Genomic DNA, 23,727 nt, shown 5'->3' on the forward strand with positions numbered 1-23,727 from the left:
TATGTCTTTTGCAATGGCTTTATAATTTTCAAGTATGACTGATAATTTATATTTCCCTACATTGTTTTTACAAAGTAGAACGCTTACCAGTTCCCGGTACCTAGTTTTTTTTATTTTGTTTTGTTTTTTTGTAAAGTAATTTGCAGCTCATTATGTTATTCAGATGCTTAAATTGATGGAGGGAAGTTTAAATTTAAAAATGAAAATTAATCGATTATCTAGATTTTTCCACAATAAAATTTTATTTATTTAGTTTGCATCATCCAGAATCCTGGGATATTTGTTTTTGTTTGTTTTGTGTGTTTTTTCTCTAAAACAGTTGATTTGGGAATAGCAAGGGTCTGCAATGCTGGATATGCATGCTGTTGCAGACCATGCATGCATCTGAGGGGTTTGGAGTAAGGAGAAGCTTTTAGAGACAAAAAGAAGTCCACATAAGTTGTTTTGAAACGAAGATTATTGGTTACAGGGGCTTATTCTAGGTGGTGGTGTTTGTTACTTGGTAGTAATGCTTGTTGATAGTAAACCATGTTTCTCATGTGGAATTGTTAAATTGAAAGCTGTGTTTTTTTTATTTAATTTTTCTTTTGTAATATAACAATCTCCCAATAGATTATTTCTGAAATAGTATTAAGTCAGTCTGCAGGAAATTTGCAAACTCAGTTCAAAGTTCTTTTTTACCAGAACTATCTGACAATAAGATTTCTATATGATACCCTGTCACCCTCCAAAACATTGATAAACATTTTGTATATATATATATATATATATATATATATATAGCACATGAGGACATTTTTCTGCATATACATTGATATACATTTTGTATATATATATATATATAGCACATGAGGACATTTTTCTGCATAATCACAATACAAACCATAAAAATAAGGAAATTAACAATGATATGTTACTACCATCTAAGTTTTACACCTCAGTGAAGTTTTATGAGATCCACTAACAATGTCCTTAATAAGGAAAGGATCCAGTTCAGAATTATCAGTGGCCTTTATTTGCTATGTCTTTAGGCTCCTTCTCCTTGAACTCAGTGTTTCTTAGATTCTCATTATTTTGATGTTGTTGAAGGATATCGGCCTGTTGTATAGAATGTCCCTCAATTTGGGTTTATCATATGTTCCTCATAATTGGATTCAGGTTATGCATCCTTACAGGAATATCACAGAAGGGATGCTATATTCTGCATGTTGCATCTGATTAGGTGGTACGTGATTTTTACTTGCTTCATTATTGATGATGTCCACTTTTATCGTTTGACTAAGGCATTACGTACAAGACTTCTTTGCTGTCACACTACTAATTTTTCCTTGGTAGTCAGAATTGGAAGCTATGTAAATCTGTGTGTCTTTATGGCATAATACTGATTATCATGAAAAAAAGTTGGGTGTTTTCTTTTTTTTTTTTTTTCTGGAAAGAAAGAAGGCAGACAGATTACCTAGCAAGACTGCCTTTCTTTTGTTTATGTAGGTCACATAATTTAGTAGCTAAGCTTGATTTTTAAAAGGAGACATTTCTTTAAAGTGCTCAATAGTTTGTTTTAAGTTCTAGGGAAAAGACAGTGTTATTTATCCTGTTAACTGAATGGCAAAATAAAGCAGTGTACTTGTTGTTTATCCTTTCAAAGACTTAGATTACTATTAGCTTTCTTGATTTATTAAAAGAAATAAGTATTGAGCACCTACTGCATCTTACACCTAGGAGAAGAAAAGTCTTGTGCATAAACTCACATGCTACAAGAAGTGTGGTAGTGCCCTGTTCAAAGAACAGGTCTCGCAGGGGAGAACAATAGAGGTGATACTTTGTTGCGATCTTGGTAAAGAACTGTGCCGTGAGGGGGAAGTTTCAGGCACCCAAGGTAGGCTGTATTTGGGGGAGTGAAGAGTAGATAAAATATTGGTACCTGATGAATCTGAGGCCAAGTTTCAATACTTTATCTGCTCTTCATTTCCCCGTATCTACTTACTGTAGGTACGGCCTCATTAAAAAATATAAACTCTCTGAAGGCAGAACATTTTGTTTATTTATTCTTTGATATGTCCCAAGTGTCAGATATGGTACATAGCAGCTGGTCATGGCTATCAAATAATCATTTATCAAATAGTGACCCAGCAAATTAGGTGGGTTTCCAAGTCCATTAATCAGTTTTCTTTTGTAACATAAGAAAGATTTAGATGTCATTTCCCTAGTGATTTTTTTTTTCTGGTGAAAGTTTCACCTCCGTTTATTATTTCTGTCCTTTTTTTTCTATCTCGTGGTTGCTTTCCATATCTCCTCAGTACCTTGCTGTCATCATATCCTCGGGATGTCCCTGCTGCTTGTGTTCAGTTCCTTGAAGGTCTTAAGAACCTTGAAATTTTAACTTTTCAAAGTCAAATCAGGGTTTCAAATTTTGCTTACTTATTTTAATTGTAACTGTACTGGCAAAATTAATCAATCTCACAATGAAGAAAAACCGATACTGCAGAATCTCAGTGGAAATGAATACACCCTTCTGGGTGCTTATTTCATTCTTCTGAACTTTCACTGTGTTGAAGGCATCTTTTGAGATTTTGAAAATAGAACCATTGCCTTGACATTGATCTCTCTATTGCTTCTTCTATAGGGTAATTGTAGTTTATACCTTTCTAGATGATCTGGGAAATCATTTGAGTTTTCTGAAAAACTGAAAACTAGATTTGATGCTGCATGTAAACATTTTTTGTACTACTTTTCATTTATGTGTTTTAAACAGCTTTATTCTGAAAAATCTAAAACATAGTGAACAAATATAACTGAGAGAAAATATCTTGGCGCAGAATGACCTTTTTTTTTTTTCCTTTTCTCAATGTGGATATCATTTCATTCCATAATCTGTGTGTTACTTATCAGCTATCATGGCCAGGGAAAAGAACAGCATAATTTTTAGTTGACAAAGCACTTTTATATATTTAATCTCATTTAATTTCTGCAACGTCCTTGTAAAGTATCATAAGTGTTTTTAGAGATGAGGAAGCTGGGCCTCAGAGGGAATAGGTGGCATCATTAAGATCATACAGCAAATTGTGGAATTGGGGTTTGAAGCAAGCCTCTTGCCAAACAAATCAGTGAAAACAATGATTGGTGCATTTTTATTTTGAATGGTGACCTTTATATTTTCAGTGTTGTTTGTTGTTGTTGTTTAATAAGTCTTGGTTAACTATATTAGCAGTAGTCAGAGATCACATTTGATATCCCAAGATTTTTTTAAGAGCATTTTCTACCAAAATGTTCACTGTCATTTTACCTACTAAATTTTGCAGAATGAAATTCTTTGCAACCCACCTGACCAAAGCAGAGCATTCTTTATATCAGAAACATTAAATGGGAAAAGAGGCCTATTGATGTTGGTGTTGGGAATAAGAAAAGGAACTCCAACACCCACCCCCCTCATCTCCCATTATCATCTCTGTGTAGGATTCTCTCACAGTCCAGGCATTCTTTTCCTCAGAATGGATGGGGCCAACAAAGGATGCAGTGTTATAGGTTTCTCCACTGTGCTGGCCCCTTCTCAAGGCTCCCATTCTTGGAGGAGAGAAAAGAGTGGGTTTGGGTTGCAGGCTGGTATCAAGAGAGATCTGGAGTGCAAACATGACAGCCTAGTGTGTCCCCACACCTCAGACCTGTTATCCTCTCTAGAGGTCTAAAAGACTCTGATGTCCTCAGAATCCAGGATAGCAAGGATGGAGGTGGGCTTGCACCATTCAACTTTTAATTATTCTTGCACTGTTTCTGAAGCTTATTTTTTAAGAAGCTACTTATGATTTTCTTGCATTGGGATGTGTTTTACATTGGCCACAATGAGTAAAAAAAAATTATTTATTTTCGGATAGGGGAATGAGTATATTTTTAAGAAGGCATTACCCAACTTTAAAAGTTTCAAGATCTTGCTTTCCACTTCTTTGAATATTTTTTCACCATCTTCCATTGTTTGGCATCCCTAATATCAAAACATTACCTGAAAATAATGAAAATTTTATACTTTGGGAGTAGTTGCTCCCCGAGTCTGACTCTGGTGCATTACTTAGCTTCTGTTCTGCCCCATCTCCAGGCTCACAGAGCCAGGCTGCTTTACTGGCTTAAGCTGGACAGCACCACATGGAGGGACATGGGAGGACAACACACTCCTCACTACATCATTCTTCCTGTGGTCCAGTCAAGGCATTTGGTATATAATTACTCTAAGATAAGAAATCTGGCAATACTAGAAACAAATCAGTGTCTATCTGGATCACGATCATTAAAATAAATGCAAATACTTAACATATAGCAACTGATTATAGGAAATAGAATGTATATTATTCATATTTCCTTATTATGCTACCTTTTCCCATAAAAGACTTCAAACAGATGACTTAATCCTACAAGAAGATAAAATGATTATTTTTATTGTGAGGTTGTCTTTTCAAAAGACATAGAAAATTACTTTATAGCTAAGTATAGGTAGGTATCTGTTACTTAAATTGCATAGGAATGGAATTATTCATTCTGATATAGTGAGGGGAGTGCCTATGGGTGTTGATGATTTCCAGTTCGGTATTTGGTGCCTTATTGTGATCATTTTCTTTTCAATCTGAAAATGTCAGTTTTTCCCCTTGGTGTAGGTTCCCCTGTACCCATAGAGGTAGTCTGGAATTGGGCATGTAAGCAGGTTGAGCCCAGATGTCGCTCCATTCCTGTCCTGCCATCTAGTGGAGAAATGTGCGTGCAGTGCTGGTCTACTGTACAAGACGATGCAATTTCTAAATTCCTGTATTGAGTGAAATGGAAGGCCTATTCTGTACCTTATGCACAAATATTCATAACTTACTTAAGAAGTAGTAGTACTGGTAGTAAATGGCCATTTATGAGTTATCAAAAAGATGGGTCCTTAAAAAATATGCTAAGTATAAGAGTAACTAACAGAATCCCCAAAATGAAAAGTAATAAAATCTAACATTGCAAATATAAAAATGTAAAATAAAATTCTTTGGTACTGGCACAGAGATGGATAGATCATTGGAACAGAATAGAATTCAGAAACAGACTGTGAGGGTGGCATTTCAAATAATTGAGATGATGAGATATTAAATAACTAATGTTGAGAAGACTGGCTAACCGTTTGGTTAGAAATAAAGATGGATGTCACTGTTATTCTTTCCTTCAAAATAAATTCTCATTGGATAAAAGATTAAAACATTAAAGAAATGATGCTGTAAAATTATGAAAAGAAAATATGGACCATTTAAAAGATAATCTTGAAGTGGGAAAAGCTTGCTAATAACAGTAAACCCAGAGGTCATTTAAGAAAAGACATTTATCCTTCCAGCAAACAAACAAAAACAGTTACAAGAAAATTACAAAAAAATAGTATCTAAAGGGTAAATTCTAGGTTCTATTCTTTAAAATGAATTAAATATTAATGAAATATTAAATATCAACAGAGTACTATATAGACAATATGAAAACAATTTGAACTTGTTTCTCTGATTATTCATGTGAAACAAAGGTTCTTTTAATGTTTATGCCGTTTAGTTGTCGTCTGTGAATTGGGTGCTTTCTGGTTTTCTGGTGTTTGTGGTTTTATTCCCCCTATTTTATTTTAGTATTAATCCTTTATTAGGTGTATTGTAATATTTCTGCCAGTCTATTAATTATTTTGTTGATTTTTAAAGTGTCTTTTTAAAATTATAATTCAATTTAACTTTTAGGCCGGGCGTGGTGGCTTGCACTTGTAATCCCAGCACTTTGGGAGGCCAAGACGGGCGGATCACGAGCTCAGGAGATCTAGACCATCCTGGCTAACACGGTGAAACCTCGTCTCTAGTAAAAATACAAAAAATTAGCCAGTCCTAGTGGGGGCGCCTATAGTCCCAGCTACTCGGGAGGCTGAGGCAGGAGAAAGGTGTGAACCCAGGAGGCGGAGCCTGCAGTGACCCAAGATCGTGCCACTGCACTCCAGCCTGGGTGACTGAGCGAGACTCTGTCTCAAAAAAAAAAAAAAAAATTATAATTCAGTTTAACTTTTAATCCCTCTTTGACTTCTACTAGCGGAGGGATAGAACCTCATATTTTTTCTTCAATCAATAGCTGATTGTCTCTGTCATCATGTTCCATTGTCCCCATTTATTCAGGTTTCCTTCGTTCTTTGTCCTTTAGGAAAGTTTTCATGTTTTCTTCGTGTATATTTGGTATATTTCTGTTAGGTTTATTCTTAGGTCTTTATGAATTTTGTTGCTATTATAAATGAATTATTTAGTCCAGTTTTAAAATTTGGTATTTGACCAGGAGCAGAAGATATTTGACCAGGAGCAGAAGTACTTTTACTTCTAAAAATGTTGCATTTCTGGAGTTTGGATTTGTGTGTGTGTGCATGTGTGTGTGTTGAACACATTTACCATGGAGTTTGTTTTCTAAGAGTTGTTATTAAATAAATTTGCCTTTTATAACTGGGTCTTACATTCCAAAAAATCCTGTATTTTTATATATGGCTAAGATATCCTGAGGGCCTCCCAAACCACTGGAAGATACCAGTATACTTTTCATGAAGTTCCAATTTCAAAGTTTTGCCGTGAGTTCAGCAAATTTAAGATTGCTTCAACTCCTGGCTCTTGCATCTGTTCATGACTGCAGAATCACCTGCTTGTCAACCGAATCCAAAATCCAACCCCTTCAATGTTCCCATAAAGCATCCATCACACCAAATGTTCTGTGAATTTATGCTGAAGATTAGAGATCATGGGGAGGGGTTACATTGAGGGACAGTAAGGCATCCACTTGCTCACTATCTCTGCTCTAGTCTTTCATCTCTAACTCAGGAAATAGGAGTTTGCATGTCACCTTGATTCCCACTCTTCCTTCTAAGCCAAGTGGAATAATATCTTCTAAAAGTACTGAGTTTTTTTCCTGAAGGAAACATGATGAATATAATTTTTTCTACTCTTTTATGTATCAGTAGAGGCTATATATGGTGCTTACGTACGCCATATGTATTCATATAATTTTACTGTGTAGCATTTATATTTAAGTGCATCTAACTTAGGACTGTACATAAAATTTTAAATCATTCTGCTCCTGCTTATTACTTTCAACCTATGGATAACACTTAAATTTTCAGCATCTTACATATACTTGGTAAATGTAGCAGAATATAAAAGTTTTAATTCAAAATTGATATAGTCTCTATTTCTTTTATATACATATGTTCTTTGACTTACAATGGGGATCTGTCCTGATAAACCTATCATAAGTTGAAAATATTTTAAGTCAAAATGTGTTTAATACACCTAACATACCAACGTCATAGCCTAGCCTACCTTAAACGTACTCAGAACAATTCCATTAGCCTACACTTGGAGAAAATCATCTGCCAAGACAGTATACAGTTGTGTTTGGCCATTCACCCTCATGACTGCATTGCTGACTAAGAGCTACAGCTCACTGTCACTGTCCCAGGCATATGACAAGCCTTGGAAAAGATCAAAATGCAAAATTTGAAGTACAGTCTCTACTGAAGGAGTATCGCTTTCACAGCATCATAAAGTTGAAAAATAATAAGTCAAAGATTATCTGTATTTATAAATAGAGCTTCCTGGAAAATACGATGTTTTGGTAAGGTTTTCTTCCCTACCAAATAATGGTAGCCTATTTTACTCATTCAGTAGCTAGAAGGATGTACCTCCTTTCTGTCATCACTCTCGGTCATGCAGTGACATTATTCGCTAATTTTTGAGGGACATAAAATGTGGTCTCCTGTCCCCTGCTGAGTGCAATAGAGAAAGTTAATACAAATCTCTTTAGGTGATAAAATGAATAGAAAAGGGAAAAAGGGAAAGGAAGGAAAACTTAGGCTTAATGTTCCATTAAATACTTAATTAAGCTGTGCAGTGATGCCATTGTGACCCTGCTTTTTTTTTTTTTTTTTTTTTTTTGAGACAGCATCTCGCTCTGTCACCCAGGCTGGAGTGCAGTGGCGCAATCTTGGCTCATTGCAAGCTCCACCTCCCAGGTTCTCCTGCCTCAGCCTCTCGAGTAGCTGGGACTACAGGTGCCCGCCACCATGCCCAGCTAATTTTTTTTTTTTTTTTTTGTATTTTTAGTAGAGACGGGGTTTCACCGTGTTAGCCAGGATAGTCTCCATCTCCTGACCTCATGATGCGCCCCGCCTCGGCCTCCCAAAGTGCTAGGATTACAGGCGTGAGCCACCGTGCCTGGCCGTGATGATGCTTCTTATTGTGCAGTACTCCTTAGCTACAAATCAGGTTATGCTACAAAGTGGTGCAAAATGCAGAAGCATGGCTGACACAGCCATGGCAATAACTCATTCTTACTGAGCAAGAGACCTGCAGGGTCTGTGAGATATAACTGTGGCAGCTCACTCTACACATTATGAACACACAATGAGTCAGGCTTCTGCTTTCATGACTGCATTATGGCATAGGAGTCATCAATGGACAGCAAGTGTGTCATTCTTACAGTGGAATTAATGTGTTCCTCAACGTGCCGTGTCTCTATTTGTTTTCCTATGGGAAACTGAAGCTGGGTGTCTTTGGCAAAGATTTATTCAAAGGGATGACATCATTAAAAACAAGCTTGTGCCTATAGAATAAAACGAAGTAAGGATGGTATTTCTTAAAATGAACTGCTTTGATATTCAACGCAAATCAATCATACTGGCAAAAATTTGTAAATGATGCATTAACGAATTTTTGCCAGTATGATTGATTTTTCATATGTTTAATCCAGATCTTTTGCCTGTGTCTGCGTACAAATTTTTTTCTGACCATGCATCATTTGTCATTTCCAATTTTTGCCCTTTTTCTGAGATTTTAAGCCTTTAGCTACTGATTTTTTAAGTTGTTTTTGTTACTTATTGATCTTACCAAATAAACCATATATCCTCATTTCAGTTAGCATTATCGGATGAAATGTTGTAAACAAAAGCAGTTATTTAGAAGAAAATATCGTATCCTTTACTTTCTAATTGTTTAAGAAAATTACTTAAAAGGTGTTTTTTTTTTTAACTGGGCTGTTAACACCAATTATAAACTAGATTGGTCTTCGTAAAACTTACTGCCATGTTTTGATTTACAGGATCTCCAAAGATGGGTAAATGGTGCTAATGAACATGGCTTTGTCTTGGTGTCTTTTGGAGCTGGTGTCAAGTATCTGTCAGAAGACATTGCTAACAAACTGGCAGGAGCTCTGGGGAGATTGCCTCAAAAAGTGATTTGGAGGTAAGGTAACAATGTAGATTGTTTCTTTGCTCTTGACATTCAATATCTCCTTGTTTAGTCCACAGGTCCCAGTAAAGCACAGCACATTGTTTCCCTGACAAGATTAGCAAGATGCTCTTGACTTTCATTTTGTTTCTTAGCGTATTGAAATCTAGGAATTAATTCATAAGGCTCTATGATGGATAAAGAAACCTCTGACCTATAGCACAGAAAGAAGATATGATTCAGAATGACTTTTCTTTGTGTCAGATGCATACTTAATGTTTCTCTCAGAGTTCTACCCTCGTTTACTCTTTTATTATTTATTATGATTTTAAAAATTAGTTTTAATTGCATGCCTTCTTATATACTCCTTCAAATCAGTTTTGAAATGAGGAAGAAAATGATGGATTAACGAATACCTAAAATACCGTGGACTCTTTTGGGCTCCCACTTTGTCTCTTTTACATATGTTTTTGATTTATTTTATTTAAGAAACCCGGCGTTTAAAAACACAATCACTTACCATTTAACACAGTTTAAGACAGAACCATAGATTGACCCCAACTTCTTTTGGAAGGCATTGCCAACACATGACTGTCTTTGGAATTTCCAACCCAGTGGTGAAATATCAGACATGAACACTTTATTTAGCATGTATTTATTGAACACGTACTACCACTGTTGAACTCTAGGGATACAACGTTGGTCCCATAGTTACTACTATGAATGGAAGAAAGTGCCCCTCAAGCCATTGCAAGTAGGCTTTGAGTAATAGAGATTTTCCCTTTATAACATATGAGTAAGGATTAGCTCCCACTTCTCCTGGCTGAACTATGCAATGATATTTATTTTATTCTAACTGTTCAGGACTTTTCCCTTCAGATTCCAGTCCCATTGGGTTTCCTCTGTTAGGCTTAACTCCAGAAAGTACCTCTTCTGCTTCATTTAGGACAGTTTATGTCTACTCCATTCAGACTCTTTTGTCACCCTCTTAGTTGTTAAGCATATTTATGTTTTATCTTTTAAAGATCAGGCAGGAAGCAACCTAATTATGTGCTTTGCCCCACAAAACTTTTATTTCTGGTGAAGCTAAAGAAGAGAACTTTCTGATTTTTTTCAATTCTTGTGCCTTCCCTCAGACTCAGGGTGTTAAGGATTTAGGGATATTGACTGCCATAGCAGTGGCAGCCCTCCCTGCCACTTCTTGTTCCAGCTTCTGGCTGCTTGTGGGGAATAACTTCTAGTGTAGGTTTATTTGTTTGGTTTTTGTTTGTTTGTTTGTTTTTCCCATCTCTGTATGTGTATAGGCATGAGGAACCAATGGAAAATAGATCTCTATGTAAGCAAATTATTTCTTGTTTTTCCTCCAACCAGTGAAAGTTTTTATTAAAAAGAAACTTAATCAAATATTTGTTGTTACCAAAGCATGGTTTCATTCTTAAGAATATCAACAAAAGATCATCAAACATTTATTTTAAATCTCATACTTAATCAGAGAGCCCATACTATGAGTAAGGTTTGATTTTTAAAAGACTAATTGTCTGGTGTACATTTTAGGTTTTCTGGACCCAAACCAAAGAATCTAGGAAGCAACACTAAACTCATAGAATGGTTACCACAAAATGACCTGCTTGGTAAGTCAGTGATGTGTGGTTACTTACTTGGCTGTTAGGTTTTAATTATGTAAATGTGACTTTTTTTTTTTTTTTAACTTGAGAGGTTCATACAGTATGTGTGTAGTATATGGTAGAGTTATGTTTTTTATCCAGTATCTCAAGTCTTAAATTTGAGGCCAAAATTTTAACTCTTTATTTATTGGAAAACATTTTGCAAAATGTGAACCTTTGAGCCTCTATATTAAAATTTTTAGACCAGCCATCAATTTTAATTATCTGGAAATTATGTACTTAATGAACTATATAAATTAGTAGTGAATAAGATTATACCTAATTAGAGTAATCAGGTGAAAGTAGAACAGTTAAAACAATAAGACTGTAGATTTAGGTTACAGGTTTATTACAGATGGTCTGAGAACCAAGACAAATTAGAAGTTATTCATTTGTCTGAAACCAAAGAGAATCAGAAGACCACGGGAACAGTCAATTTATTTTAACTTTAATTGGATTATCTGCTCTGTTTAGTCCTAAATCATTGGGCATTTTTGAAGCATTTTATATTATTTAATCTTGGGGATTTTGATTCTCAAAATTAAAATAATAATTAGTGTATGCATATCTTTTAAGTGTGTTTGAATCTAGATAATTTAACTGAAAACCAGTAAAGAATTTTATTTATGTATATAATTTATTTTCATCTAGCTTATTATAATACTATTCTATAAATGCTAAAACTGAAGAAAAAAGAATACAAGGCAATTTACCTGTCTTGATCCTTGTATTTTTTTTATTTTTAAATCTTTTATGGCTTTACTATTATGACTTAGATTCCTTAGAAGATAGGAAAGAAGCAGGAAGTTTAAGTAAGACAACCTATCAACTATCTCAGTGCAACAGTGTGACACTGTTATGTATGAACATCTAAACTTTTATTGTGTGTGGGTTTTCCATTTGTTATTGTTTTTTTTTTTCTTTTTTTCTTTTTTTTGACTGTGAGGCTCTACTGCAAGGTCCATGCCTGAAAACTCTCCTCAAGTCGATAGCTGCTCTAGGCTTCTCAGTGTCAGCTCTCTGACTTTTTCAAGATCAGTATCTTTTTTAACAATAGGCATGATCCTTGTGAGTCCTCTAATAGCTTCTAACTATGATCAAAAGATTCTTCCGGGATGAGAAGTAGGAACCAAATCAATGTCTTTCCCCGCCCCTCGTAGCCACCCCTCCTTTTTACACAGCAGCTCTGCTTTATTTTACTGTTGGGCTTGGTGCTAGGTTTTGTTTAAAGAGAGGGGTTTTTGCTAAAAATAAAGTTTGAAATCCACTTCTAGGGCAGATCCTTTAGTTGGACCTAAGAGTCAGAAAAGCCACTTGTGGGTAAGGGCTAGAGACACTGACTAACCAATTCCACTAGACTTCAGAATGAAAGAGCTCTGGGAGCACCACTGAGACCATGGTTCCCACACATATTAATTTTGTACCTGGCACATGTGTATTTTAAAAGATCGACATTTTGGCTAGCTATAATTTCTTTCTGGCCAATAACATATATCTTAAATACAATGTTTTTGTTTTGTTTTGTTTTTACAACTCTAATGCCAACTTTTGATCCCTTTTATGGAAATGTGGGCCATTTACCAGGAGAACAAATCTTGGTTTTGAACTTCCATATTAATTTTGACAAATTATCTCTTTTATTCTTATAACAACTAAATGTTATGTGATGTCTCATGTCTTATAAATGATTATAAGTGTTTATCTCTACATGTTTGAGCACATAAATGTAAAATTAAACCCTAAAATTGTGAAATATTAATGCTGATAGAACTTGAATGTTGTAAATAGTGATTACAACATTCTTTTTTTGGAGAAGCACACAAACTCTTCATGGACTTCTGGAATCCAGCCCTTTTTTACATTTTTTTTAAAAAGTGTTTTTGACTTTAATATTGATAAACATTTGAGTAGCCAGAAGGTAGATGTCTATTTTTTCACTCTGGTATTGTTTGGCATTTCTTGCTTTCGTTGGCTTCGTAATAATTATTGGCCATTTAAATATGTGTTGTTAGTCGTGCAAAGTTTGTGTTAAAAATAGTAATGTACATTTCAACTACCTAAAAATGGCTTTTAATTGATATATCAAAATCTGACAATTATGTATATAACAAATATTTTAATTGGTGTAGAGCAGGAATCAGTGAAATTACACCTTTAGGAATCCTTTATCTGAAATGCATGTTTACTGTAGTGTCGATTTTTAATAAATTTCTGGGAAAATCTCTTCTGTAGAGTAATAATGTTGTAAGTTGTTTTCTTTTTCATCTTTCTTCAGGGCATTCAAAGATTAAAGCCTTCCTGAGCCACGGTGGTTTGAACAGTATTTTTGAAACTATGTATCATGGTGTGCCTGTAGTGGGAATTCCACTCTTTGGAGACCATTATGATACTATGACCAGAGTACAGGCAAAAGGCATGGGGATATTACTAGAATGGAAGACAGTTACTGAAAAAGAGCTCTATGAAGCACTAGTGAAAGTTATCAATAATCCCAGGTAAGGTTTCAATTAACATTAAAGCTGATGTACGTACATACCACAGTATATTGTCAGTAGCCAATTATTTTCAATAGATTTTCAATAAATTATCAAATTATGGAACTATCCTTTTGGAAGACAGTTACTGAAAAAGAGCTCTATGAAGCACTAGTGAAAGTTATCAATAATCCCAGGTAAGGTTTCAATTAACATTAAAGCTGATGCACATACATACCACAGTATATTGTCAGTAGCCAATTATTTTCAATAGATTTTCAATAAATTATCAAATTATGGAAATATCCTTTAGATTCCTATGATAATGCTTTATGCATGTTTTCTATAATTTAGAAAATGAAAACAGCAGTCATTTGACCACCATGTTATGACACCAGATAATATTCTACAAGGATCTTCCAAACAGGGAGAAACTGCAATGGGAATAATCTTTGGATATCTACATTGTGTCAAATGTTATGTGCTTTATTTCATTTTCATACTTAAAACAGCTGTATGTCACAGTTTTTATTATCCACATTATAGAGGCAAGGCACTTGATATTCATAGAACTTAAGTAATTTGGCTTACACAGCAATTGTAGTCGAAATTAGAAGCCAGGACTGTCTGATTCCCAAGACAGTGCTCTTTGTACTGCATGGTAAGCCTGGTGTTGCTGGGTTTCCCTAGCACTGAGTATTGCAGAAATACAGAGATTTATTTACACAGGTGAATGATGAATCAGAATCTTTATTTTGCTTTTTAAATTATCGATGGGTCCTGAGTTAAGCTAGTTCACAAATCAGTCTCAAAGGGTGAAGAACTGGCCTGTGTAATTTTAAAACAAAGCAGCAGTTTTCTTCATTTGTAGACATTGTATTTAATTTATCTTGCATTTCCAATAGCATTAAATATTAGAAGTGCATAAGCTTTTTCTTTTTATGCCTAGGGGATATGGCTTAACACTTGAGAAACACTTGAGAAACACTGCCACATTCTAAGGAATAACCAATAATAAGAAAAATTATTTCATATAAAAGGGTGCAGCTTGCATATAAAATGCTGAATTCAACTGAAGTTCATTATGCTGCTTTTATGTGAGCTCAGGGGTGACCTTCATGCTCTGGACTCTTAAAGGATCCAGTGTCGGATACAGCTCTGCCATTGGAGCAATGTGTTCCATAACTAGGGTTGCCTAAGTATATCCCTTCTTCTGTTATCTATAGTTTTTCTTTAAAGGTGTGCTTTTCAAAACATGGTGTTATTTCATATATATATATGCACACATACATATACATCATACATGTATCATATATGTGTGTGTATGTATGTATCTATCTGTAGTCTTTCAGGAAAGTTTGTAAAATATAGCCCTAAGCAGAATTATGGGGAAACAGTTGCAGAACTGCTGAGATTGGGTCAGATAAAAAGGAAAGAGCAAAAATCTAGGTTATTCGCAGGAAGTTAGTCCAGCCGTGTTTTGTGAGGCATGAACCAGGCTGAATTAGAGCAAGAACAGGTTACAATCTTAGGTCACATGGCAATTAAATTCCAGCTATAGAATATTGAAGATATGTAAGTGCTTAATTTAAGAGTTATTCAATGCAGTGAATAAATTTATATCATTCCCAAAAGTATACATATCAGATGAGTTAATTGCATGTAACTTGAAAACCTTAAATATTTAACTGAAAGGATTTTGTACATGGAAAGATGTCTTAGTCGATGTAAAAATGCCAATGATTTGTGTAGCATGTCCTTTGCTAAAAGTCATTATATAAACTGAAGTCATTTATCTTTGTTTCAAATGTGATAATATTCCACATTTAACAGGTGATAATTATTGAAAATATTGGTTTGCTTCACTAATATTGTGTCCGAGATATTCTAGTTTAAACCAAGTAACTAATACTGTAAAAGAAGTATTCCTTTTATGAAGCCAGCATTATCCTGATACCAGAACTGGGAAGAGACACAACACAAAAAGAAAACTTCAGGCCAATATCTCTGATGAACATCGATGTGAAAATCTTCAATAAAATACTGGCAAACCGAATCCAGCAGCATGAGGCGGGTGGATCACAAGGTCAGGAGATCGAGACCATCCTGGCTAACATGGTGAAACCCTGTCTCTACTAAAAATACAAAAAATTAGCCGGGCATGGTGGTGGGCACCTGTAGTCCCAGCTACTGGGGAGGCTTAGGCAGGATAATGGCGTGAACCTGGGAGGAGGAACTTGCAGTGAGCCCAGATCGCACCACTGCACTCCAGCCTGGGCGACAGAGCAAGACTCTGTCTCAAAAAAAAAAAGAAGCTTATCCACTATGATCAAGTTGGTTTCATCCCTGGGATGCAAGGCTGGTTCAGCATATGTAAATCTATGAAGGTAATCTATCACATAAACAGAACCAAAGACAAAAAAACACATGATTATCTCAATAGATGCAGAAAAGCCTTTGATAAAATTCAGTACCCCTTCATGTAAAAAACTCTTAATAAACTAGGTATTGATGGAACATATCTCAAAACAATAAGAGGTATTTATGACAGACCTACAGCCAGTATCATACTGAATGGGCAAAAGCTGGAAGCATTCCCTTTGGAAACCAGCACAAGACAAGTATGCCCTCTCTCACCACTCCTATTCAACATAGTATTGGAAGTTCTGGCCAGGGCAATCAGGCAAGAGAAAGAAATAAAGGGTATTCAAATAGGAAGAGAGAAAGTCAAATTGTCTCTGTTTGCAGATGACATGGTTTTATATTTAGAAAACCGCATCGTCTCAGCCCAAAAATTTATTGAACTGAAAGGAACTTGAGCAAAGTCTCAGGATACAAAATCACCGTGCAAAAATCGCAGGCATTCCTTTACACCAACAATAGGCAAGCAGAGAGCCAAATCATGAATGAACTCCCATTCAGCAATCACTACAAATAGAATAAAATACCTAGGAATACAGCTATCAAGGGATGTGAAGGACCTCTTCAAGGAGAACTACAAACCACTGCTCAAGGAAATAAGAGAGGACACAAACAAATTGAAAACATTCCATCCTCATGGAGAGGAAAAATGAATATTGTGAAAATGGCTATACTGCCCAAAGTAATGTATAGATTGAATGCTATTCCCATCAAACTACCATTTACATTATTCACAGAATTAGAAAAAACTATTTTAAATTTCATACGGAATCAAAGAAGACCCCCTATAGCCAAGACAATCCTAAGCAAAAACAAACAACCAAAAACAAAAAAACAAAGCAGGAGGCGTTACGCTACCTGACTTCAAACTATACTACAAGATTGCAGTAACTAAAATAGCATGGTACTGGTACCAAAACAGACATATAGACCAATGGAGCAGAACAGAGACCTCAGAAATTACACCACACATCTACAACCATCTGATCTCCTACAAACCTGCCAAAAACAAGCAATGGGGAAAGGATCTCCTATTCAGTAAATGGTGCTGAGAAAACTGGCTGGTCATATGCAGAAAACTGAAACTGGACCCCTTCCTTACACCTTATATAAAAACTAACTCAAGATGGATTAAAGACTTAAATGTAAAACCCCAAACCATAAAAACCCTAGAAGAAAACATAAGAAATACCATTCAGGACGTAGGCATGGGCAAAGACTTCATGACTAAAACACCAAAAGCAGCTGCAACAAAAGCCAAAATTGACAAATGGGATTTCATTAAACTAAAGCTTCTGCACAGCAAAAGAAACTGTCATCAGAGTGAAAGGCATCCTACAGAATGGGAGAAAATTTTTGCAATCTACCCATCTGACAAAGGTCTGGTATCTAGAATTTACAGGGAACTTAAACGTATTTACAAGAAGCAAACAACCCCATTAAAAAATGGGCAAAGGATATGAACAGACACTTCTCAAAAGAAGACACTTACGTGGCCAACAAACATATGTAAAAAAGCTCAACATCACTGATCATCAGAGAAATGCAAATCAAAACCACAGTGAGATACCATCTCACTCCAGTTAGAATGGTGATTATTAAAAAGTCAGGAAACAATAGGTGCTGGTGAGGCTGTGGAGAAATAGGAACGCTTTACGCTGTTGGTGGGAATGTAAATTAGTTTAACCATTGTGGAAGACAGTATGGCAATTCCTCAAGGATCTAGAACCAGAAATACCATTTGACCCAGCAATCCCAGTACTGGGTATATACTCAAAGGAATATAAATCATTCAGCTATAAAGACACAAGCACATGTATGTTTATTGCAATCCAATTATAATAGCAAACACATAGAACCAATCCAAATGCCCATCAGTAATAGACTGGATAAATAAAATGTGGCATATATACACCATGGAATACTATACAGTATTAAAAAGGAAAGAGGTAATGTTCTTTCCAGGAACATGGATGAAGCTGGAAGCCATCATCCTCAGCACATTACACAGGAACAGAAAACCAAATACCGCATGTTCTCACTCATAAGTGGGACTTGAACAATGAGAACATATGGACACAGAGAGGGGGAAGAACACACACCAGGGCCTGTTGGGGATGGAGGGTGAGGGGAGGGAACTTAGCGGATGGGTCAATAGGTATAGCAAACCACCAAGGCACATGTATACCTATGTAACAAACCTGCACATTCTGCACATGTATTCTGTTTTCTCTTTTTTTAGAAGAAATAACAACAACAACAAAAACCCCAAGAAGTATTCCTTTTTTTAATCCACAACTTAAGTAAAATTACACATCTTACATCTCTGCTTCCTAATGCTTTGGATTCATTTAATAAAAGCCTATTGCTTTTTTATTTGTTTGAGAGGATTCTTTTGAGTGTGGAGCTTTTATTATTACAAAATAAGTTAGAAAGATGGAGAGTTGATCATTATTAGCACATATCCAACCTGTGGTCAACTTTTATTAGAAGATATTTATACTTTTGTAAAATTTAATGTACATGTGAGCCTCTTACAAGGTAATTGTTTTATTAAAAGAGGCTTTATCTAAGAGATCCCTTGGAATAACTTAAGAGGTGTCTGGAGTGACCATTTTAATCACACTATTTTTTGCAATATTCATATTCTTACTGGAAGGAATTTTGAGTTGTAAAATAAACTATGCTCATGGGACAGTGCCACTACACTAAATTTGAGACAAGTTTCAGCATGGAAAATACTTGCCCCTCAAAAATTTATCTGTGAATTCTCCAATATTCCTTTCCAGTTGATCCATGGACCTCCTCTGAACAGAATAGTCATACAAAATGAAATCGGTTAGTAAGCAATACAGCTTTATAAGTCTACTCCTAGGTGGGACTAAGATTCTGACTGATGAAAGTCCCTGTTCAGATAAGCTGAGTCAGATGTCAAGAGCTTTTCTGATAACTAGTTATCTAGGACCAAGTGAACATATTGGAGTTCCATATGAGTTAATAATTTATTCAAGAGTACAGGAAGTCAGATTTCCCATTAAAGCATCTGTTTAATCTGTTTAATCATCACTAGAGAAAGAGTTATATACACAGTGACATTAAGGTACCTGAAGACTTAAGATTGTTTTTATCCTCCTTTTCCATCTTTGTTAAAATAAAAGATTGGATTTTATTTTCTAAGATGTCACATTTCATTTTTGTATTTTAAAGATACTCCTTTGCCCCATAAGCATTTTCTCATAAAATGGAGTAGTAGAAACTTTCTAGTTTCCCTTTTGCCATCAGTTAGAAATTATGATAAATTACAAAGCAACTGAGGATGGCCTTTTAATATTTGGTGAGGTTTTTATACTTTTAACACAACTAGATTTATTATCTGGTCGTAATTTTCTTATGAGGCATTGATGAGAGAGAACACATGCCTGTTAATTACATACTTATGTAATAGCCTTCATTTGTTTTTTCTCTCACTCCTAACAACCTTCTGGTCACTGCCTCTCAAATTTAGTTGCATAATTGTTAAAACTTAATGTTTAGGTCTAGAGTCAAATAATAAAAAATAAAGGCTCATCAAATCAACTCATAAATATCTGAGTAGATTTTTCATTAGGCTTTGTAATCTCATAGCTCCATCCTCACATTTCTAGTAGCTCTGTGGCCCTTTCCTTTCATTACATCCCAAACTGTAATCATTTCCAGCAGCATGCCCCGTGTTCTGTGTTACTGTGTCCTGTTAATTAACTCTGCCATGTGAGTCATTCAAGATGGAAACATTGCAGTTACATATGATCTCTCCCTTTCCCTTCACATTTAATCCACACTTACCAACTCCTGCCAACTCTTCTACTACACCATTTCCCTTCCCTTTTTCTGTCTAATCCCACCACCATTTTTTTAGTCAGTCTCTCATTGGCCATTATTGAGGTCTTTTTAACGGACTTTCCATCACGAGTATCTTCCCTCTGCTTTAACAGCCAGTCTCCCTGATCTAATGGCTCTTTGGTTCTAAGAAAGAAGCTATTATATCTTGTCATTCAGAATACCCATGGGGAAGACTCATCTTCTTCCAATCTAATTTCTAACTAAACTTCATACTTTTTCAAAATGAATTTGTTCTGGGCATATTCTCACTCTCCCACTTTTATGATTTAGTTTACACTCTTCTCTGAGTTTATCAGGTCTTCACACATGTCCAATCTTTTGTTCCTCTATAATGCACAACTCAGTAGTGCTATATCCTCCATGATAGATTTTGTATCTCTCGAGGTGGAAATTATTTCTTATGTCTAAACAATACAAATTTCAGTCATGAATTCATGCAAGGGGGCTTTAGCCGTTTGTCAAAGATTGGCACACGAATGTGCAGTCACATGTTTTTAGATTAAAATAAAATGCTTATATTTTATCACTTGGTGATTCCCCATTTTCCTTGGTCTTTTAATCATTTAAGAGGGTGTTTTCTTTACACATATATACATGCATACATTACCTATACATATATACTGCATATAACATCAAATCTGACTTCATGGTGTTTCCCAACTCTTTATCTCTTTAATATATCTTCACCCCATATTTAACGTTATTTTAAATTAAAACAAAATTAAATATTATTGCTTTAAAAAGTGGTAGAATGAAGTTCTGTGTCTTTTTCTCCATCTTTCTTTTAGAATCTAATAAATTTAGTTTCCATCCTGGTTGAAACTTGTTGATTTATACTGTTTAAAAGTATGTGGAGAGAAGAACTACATGTAATGTAGTGTGGAAACAGCATAGGGTTTGGAGTCAGAAAATTCTGGGTCTTCACTTTGTAACATAATCAAGTTACTTAGTCTCTGATTTTCATTTTTCTCACCAATTTAAAATACATTTTATTGGGTTAACATAAGATAATGTGTTTAAAGCACTTAACACAGTGCTTGTACATGCAAGGTACTTACCAAAGAATAGTTGTTTTAATTATTTCCCCTTTTTAAATGAAGATATGCATAAATATAGAACTTTATTATAAATATCATCATTCTGTGTTTTGTCCCCTCTCCATAGCTACCGTCAGAGGGCCCAGAAGCTTTCGGAAATTCACAAGGATCAACCTGGTCACCCTGTCAATCGAACTATCTATTGGATAGATTATATTATTCGTCACAATGGAGCCCATCACCTACGTGCCGCTGTCCATCAAATCTCCTTTTGTCAGTATTTTTTACTGGATATTGCCTTTGTGCTTTTGCTTGGTGCTGCCTTGTTATACTTTCTCTTGTCTTGGGTGACAAAATTTATCTACAGAAAAATCAAAAGTCTGTGGTCTAGAAATAAGCATAGTACAGTTAATGGACATTACCACAATGGAATCCTCAATGGCAAGTACAAAAGAAATGGCCATATTAAACATGAAAAGAAAGTGAAATGAGCCAACAGCCCAGGTGATAGAAATAAATTGGTTCACTCATTGAATTTTTATTGCTATTATTTAGTCTAACAGCTACTAAAAGTAAAACATCAGTAAACAATTCTAACATGCCCTTATGAGATCTACTAATGAAATTCTGTGGAATTAAGATGGCTGTAAAAAGCACAAACCTAAACCTAAAATGCAGAAATGTATTTTATTCAAATACTGATGTAGAGAGTTTTGGCACTGAACCTTTTAGAAGCCTTAATTATTTAAATCAATTAAGTGACTGTGTCAGACCTTAGTTTTAAATCTTGATATGTGTGTGTCCCAGATCAGGAATGGTTTCATTTTTCTTAATGTGTGTGTGTGTGTGTGTGTGTGTGTGTGTGCGCGTCCTAATTAAGAGAATTTTTACTGGCTGCTTGTTACATTTGTTGAGGGTACAACACACCCAAGAATAAAGTAAAAGGATAGTCAGGATCCAGATGTTTCTTTTCTAGCATTTAATATGTGTGAACTCAGAACACTACTATGAAAGACCATTTTCCCCAAAAAACTGGATGCAGAGGAAGAAAAAAAAAAAAAGAAATGGCACAGTTTTTTGTATTTTTTGTTTTAGTTATTTTTTGTTGTTGTTGTTGTTTTTATTGCTTTTCTTTTCTGATAGAGTATGGCCACTTCTGGGGGAAAAACATATAATTAAGTAAATGTATACAATGGTTTTCACATTTTACTTTTGTTTTCCCACTACCAATAATTTTCCTCTGGAAGAATTTTATAATTTTTTCTGTTTCATTTTAATGAGTAACAATATGTTGAATGCATAATTAAGACAAAGCAATGAAATTCTGACTTTATTCAAAGTACTGAAGATTATTGCTTCTAGGGCATTTTTAAACAGCACCATTGTATTGTTGAATGTTTATGTAACTGATGGCTTTTCTATAATGTAACTTTTGAATGTTCAGGTGTTACATTTCCAAAGTTTTACTTTTAAAAAACCATCTTCTGATCCCTTTTATTGTCTGGGCCACACAATCTATATTACATAGGTGCCAACATTTAATTCTTTTAAATGGAACATTTGCAGTTTTCCATATTGGTACCTGCTTTTTCTGGAGGGGGTTGAGATCTTGTTAACAAATCAGACTTTACACCATATACAGACGTCACAGATAAATTGAACCACATGTTTGTGAAAATGAGTTCCTATCATCTTCGTCATTCCCTCAGCCCTCACCCCAGCAGCCTTTTCCGGTCATTGTGGCTGACATGGAACAGTGACAGTATTCATTTGAGAACAGGGATGCAAGTCACAGACATCATAAAATCAGGGCCTCCCTGCTGAAGCATTCACTAGTTGGCAACTATGAATTTATTCCATGTCATTCTGTTTACTTAGCACTTGCACTACCCTTGTTGGTTGAGTGTATGCTTTATTTGTTTGTAGTTTGAAATCCCACATCTGATAGCTGAGAGTAGGCAAATACAACATTTACCTAATGTCATTCACTAACATGGAAGAGTTGTGAAAATTCTAGAGTGCTGTAAATCTTTGGCATACACTATGACAAACAACTTCATTACTCTCCCACCAGGAGCTGCTCTCCTGCACTTAGAAATAATATCACAAGTAGTTTTCTAATGTACAATGCAGACAAATGTACTGCTCTCTGAATACTTGAAGAAATGGTATTATACATACATAGAAACCTATTAGTTATACCTTTTCACAATCTTATTACGATGTTGCCGTTAAAAGGGAAAAAAGACACAGGCAATGAATGGTGGGATAGTAAGAGGACTTAGAGTGTATGAATGAGTTGATTTTACTTTTTTGGAATTTGATTAAGTTGACAGTAGGCACTGATTGGATGATTAAGCATAGGTTAATCTCCACTGTGATAAAAACTTAAATAATAAACGTGATTAAAATAGAGAAGTGTTGTTGGAATAAAATTTTTATTCAGATTTTATTTCATAATATTATATATATTCATTTTAAACGTGTTTCTAAGACAGGTCTCCCAAATTTTGTATGTATTTATGAGTGTGGAAAAAATGTGTTAAATGTGAGACTTTTTTTTTATTGTTAAACAGAGGGATTTACCTTACAAGGACATCAACATGGATCTTAAAATTCTGTTCCAGAATTAAGAATGTTAAGTGTAGGTATTTACTGATCGTTGTTGTTTTTTGTTTCTAGTAAGATTATTGTTAGACAGTTTTGGTAAATAGGGTGATTTTTAAATTTTCCACACTTGGGCTAGATTCTATAATAAAGTAAAGTTTTCAAGAAAGTATTTATTCATTTATTATTTAGAAAGAGTTTCTGCAACTATTAAAATATTCCCATAACTGGTTATCATCATGTCAAACACAAATGAGAATTAAGACATTTTTCCTCTAGAGTGGCAGCTTCTAATATCCCTCCACATAGACACAGGGGCAGGATTTGGATGTCCAGGGTTGAAAAGAGCTAATGTTTGGGTTAAAGTAATAGTTTATGATTGAAGCTAGAGATTCCCTTCAAAACTCAG

General features: G+C 35.0%; 1 protein-coding gene across 3 annotated transcripts in view; it reads left to right on the plus strand.

Moving 5' to 3' along the window:
• Positions 1-23,487, plus strand: part of UGT8 (UDP glycosyltransferase 8) — a 92,339-nt gene extending 68,852 nt beyond the window's left edge. For all 3 annotated transcript variants that reach the window (XM_032146295.2, XM_058436693.1, XM_058436694.1), the window contains exons 3-6: positions 9,109-9,251; positions 10,791-10,867; positions 13,176-13,395; positions 20,839-23,487. In XM_032146295.2, coding sequence (XP_032002186.1) covers positions 9,109-9,251; positions 10,791-10,867; positions 13,176-13,395; positions 20,839-21,202 — 804 coding nt within the window. In that variant the 3' untranslated portion in view covers positions 21,203-23,487. The remainder of the gene's footprint in view (positions 1-9,108; positions 9,252-10,790; positions 10,868-13,175; positions 13,396-20,838) is intronic.
• Positions 23,488-23,727: the final 240 nt, after the last annotated feature.

The sequence above is a fragment of the Hylobates moloch genome, unplaced genomic scaffold, assembly GCF_009828535.3.
Source record: "Hylobates moloch isolate HMO894 unplaced genomic scaffold, HMol_V3 SCAFFOLD_3, whole genome shotgun sequence".
Taxonomy (NCBI): domain Eukaryota; kingdom Metazoa; phylum Chordata; class Mammalia; order Primates; family Hylobatidae; genus Hylobates; species Hylobates moloch.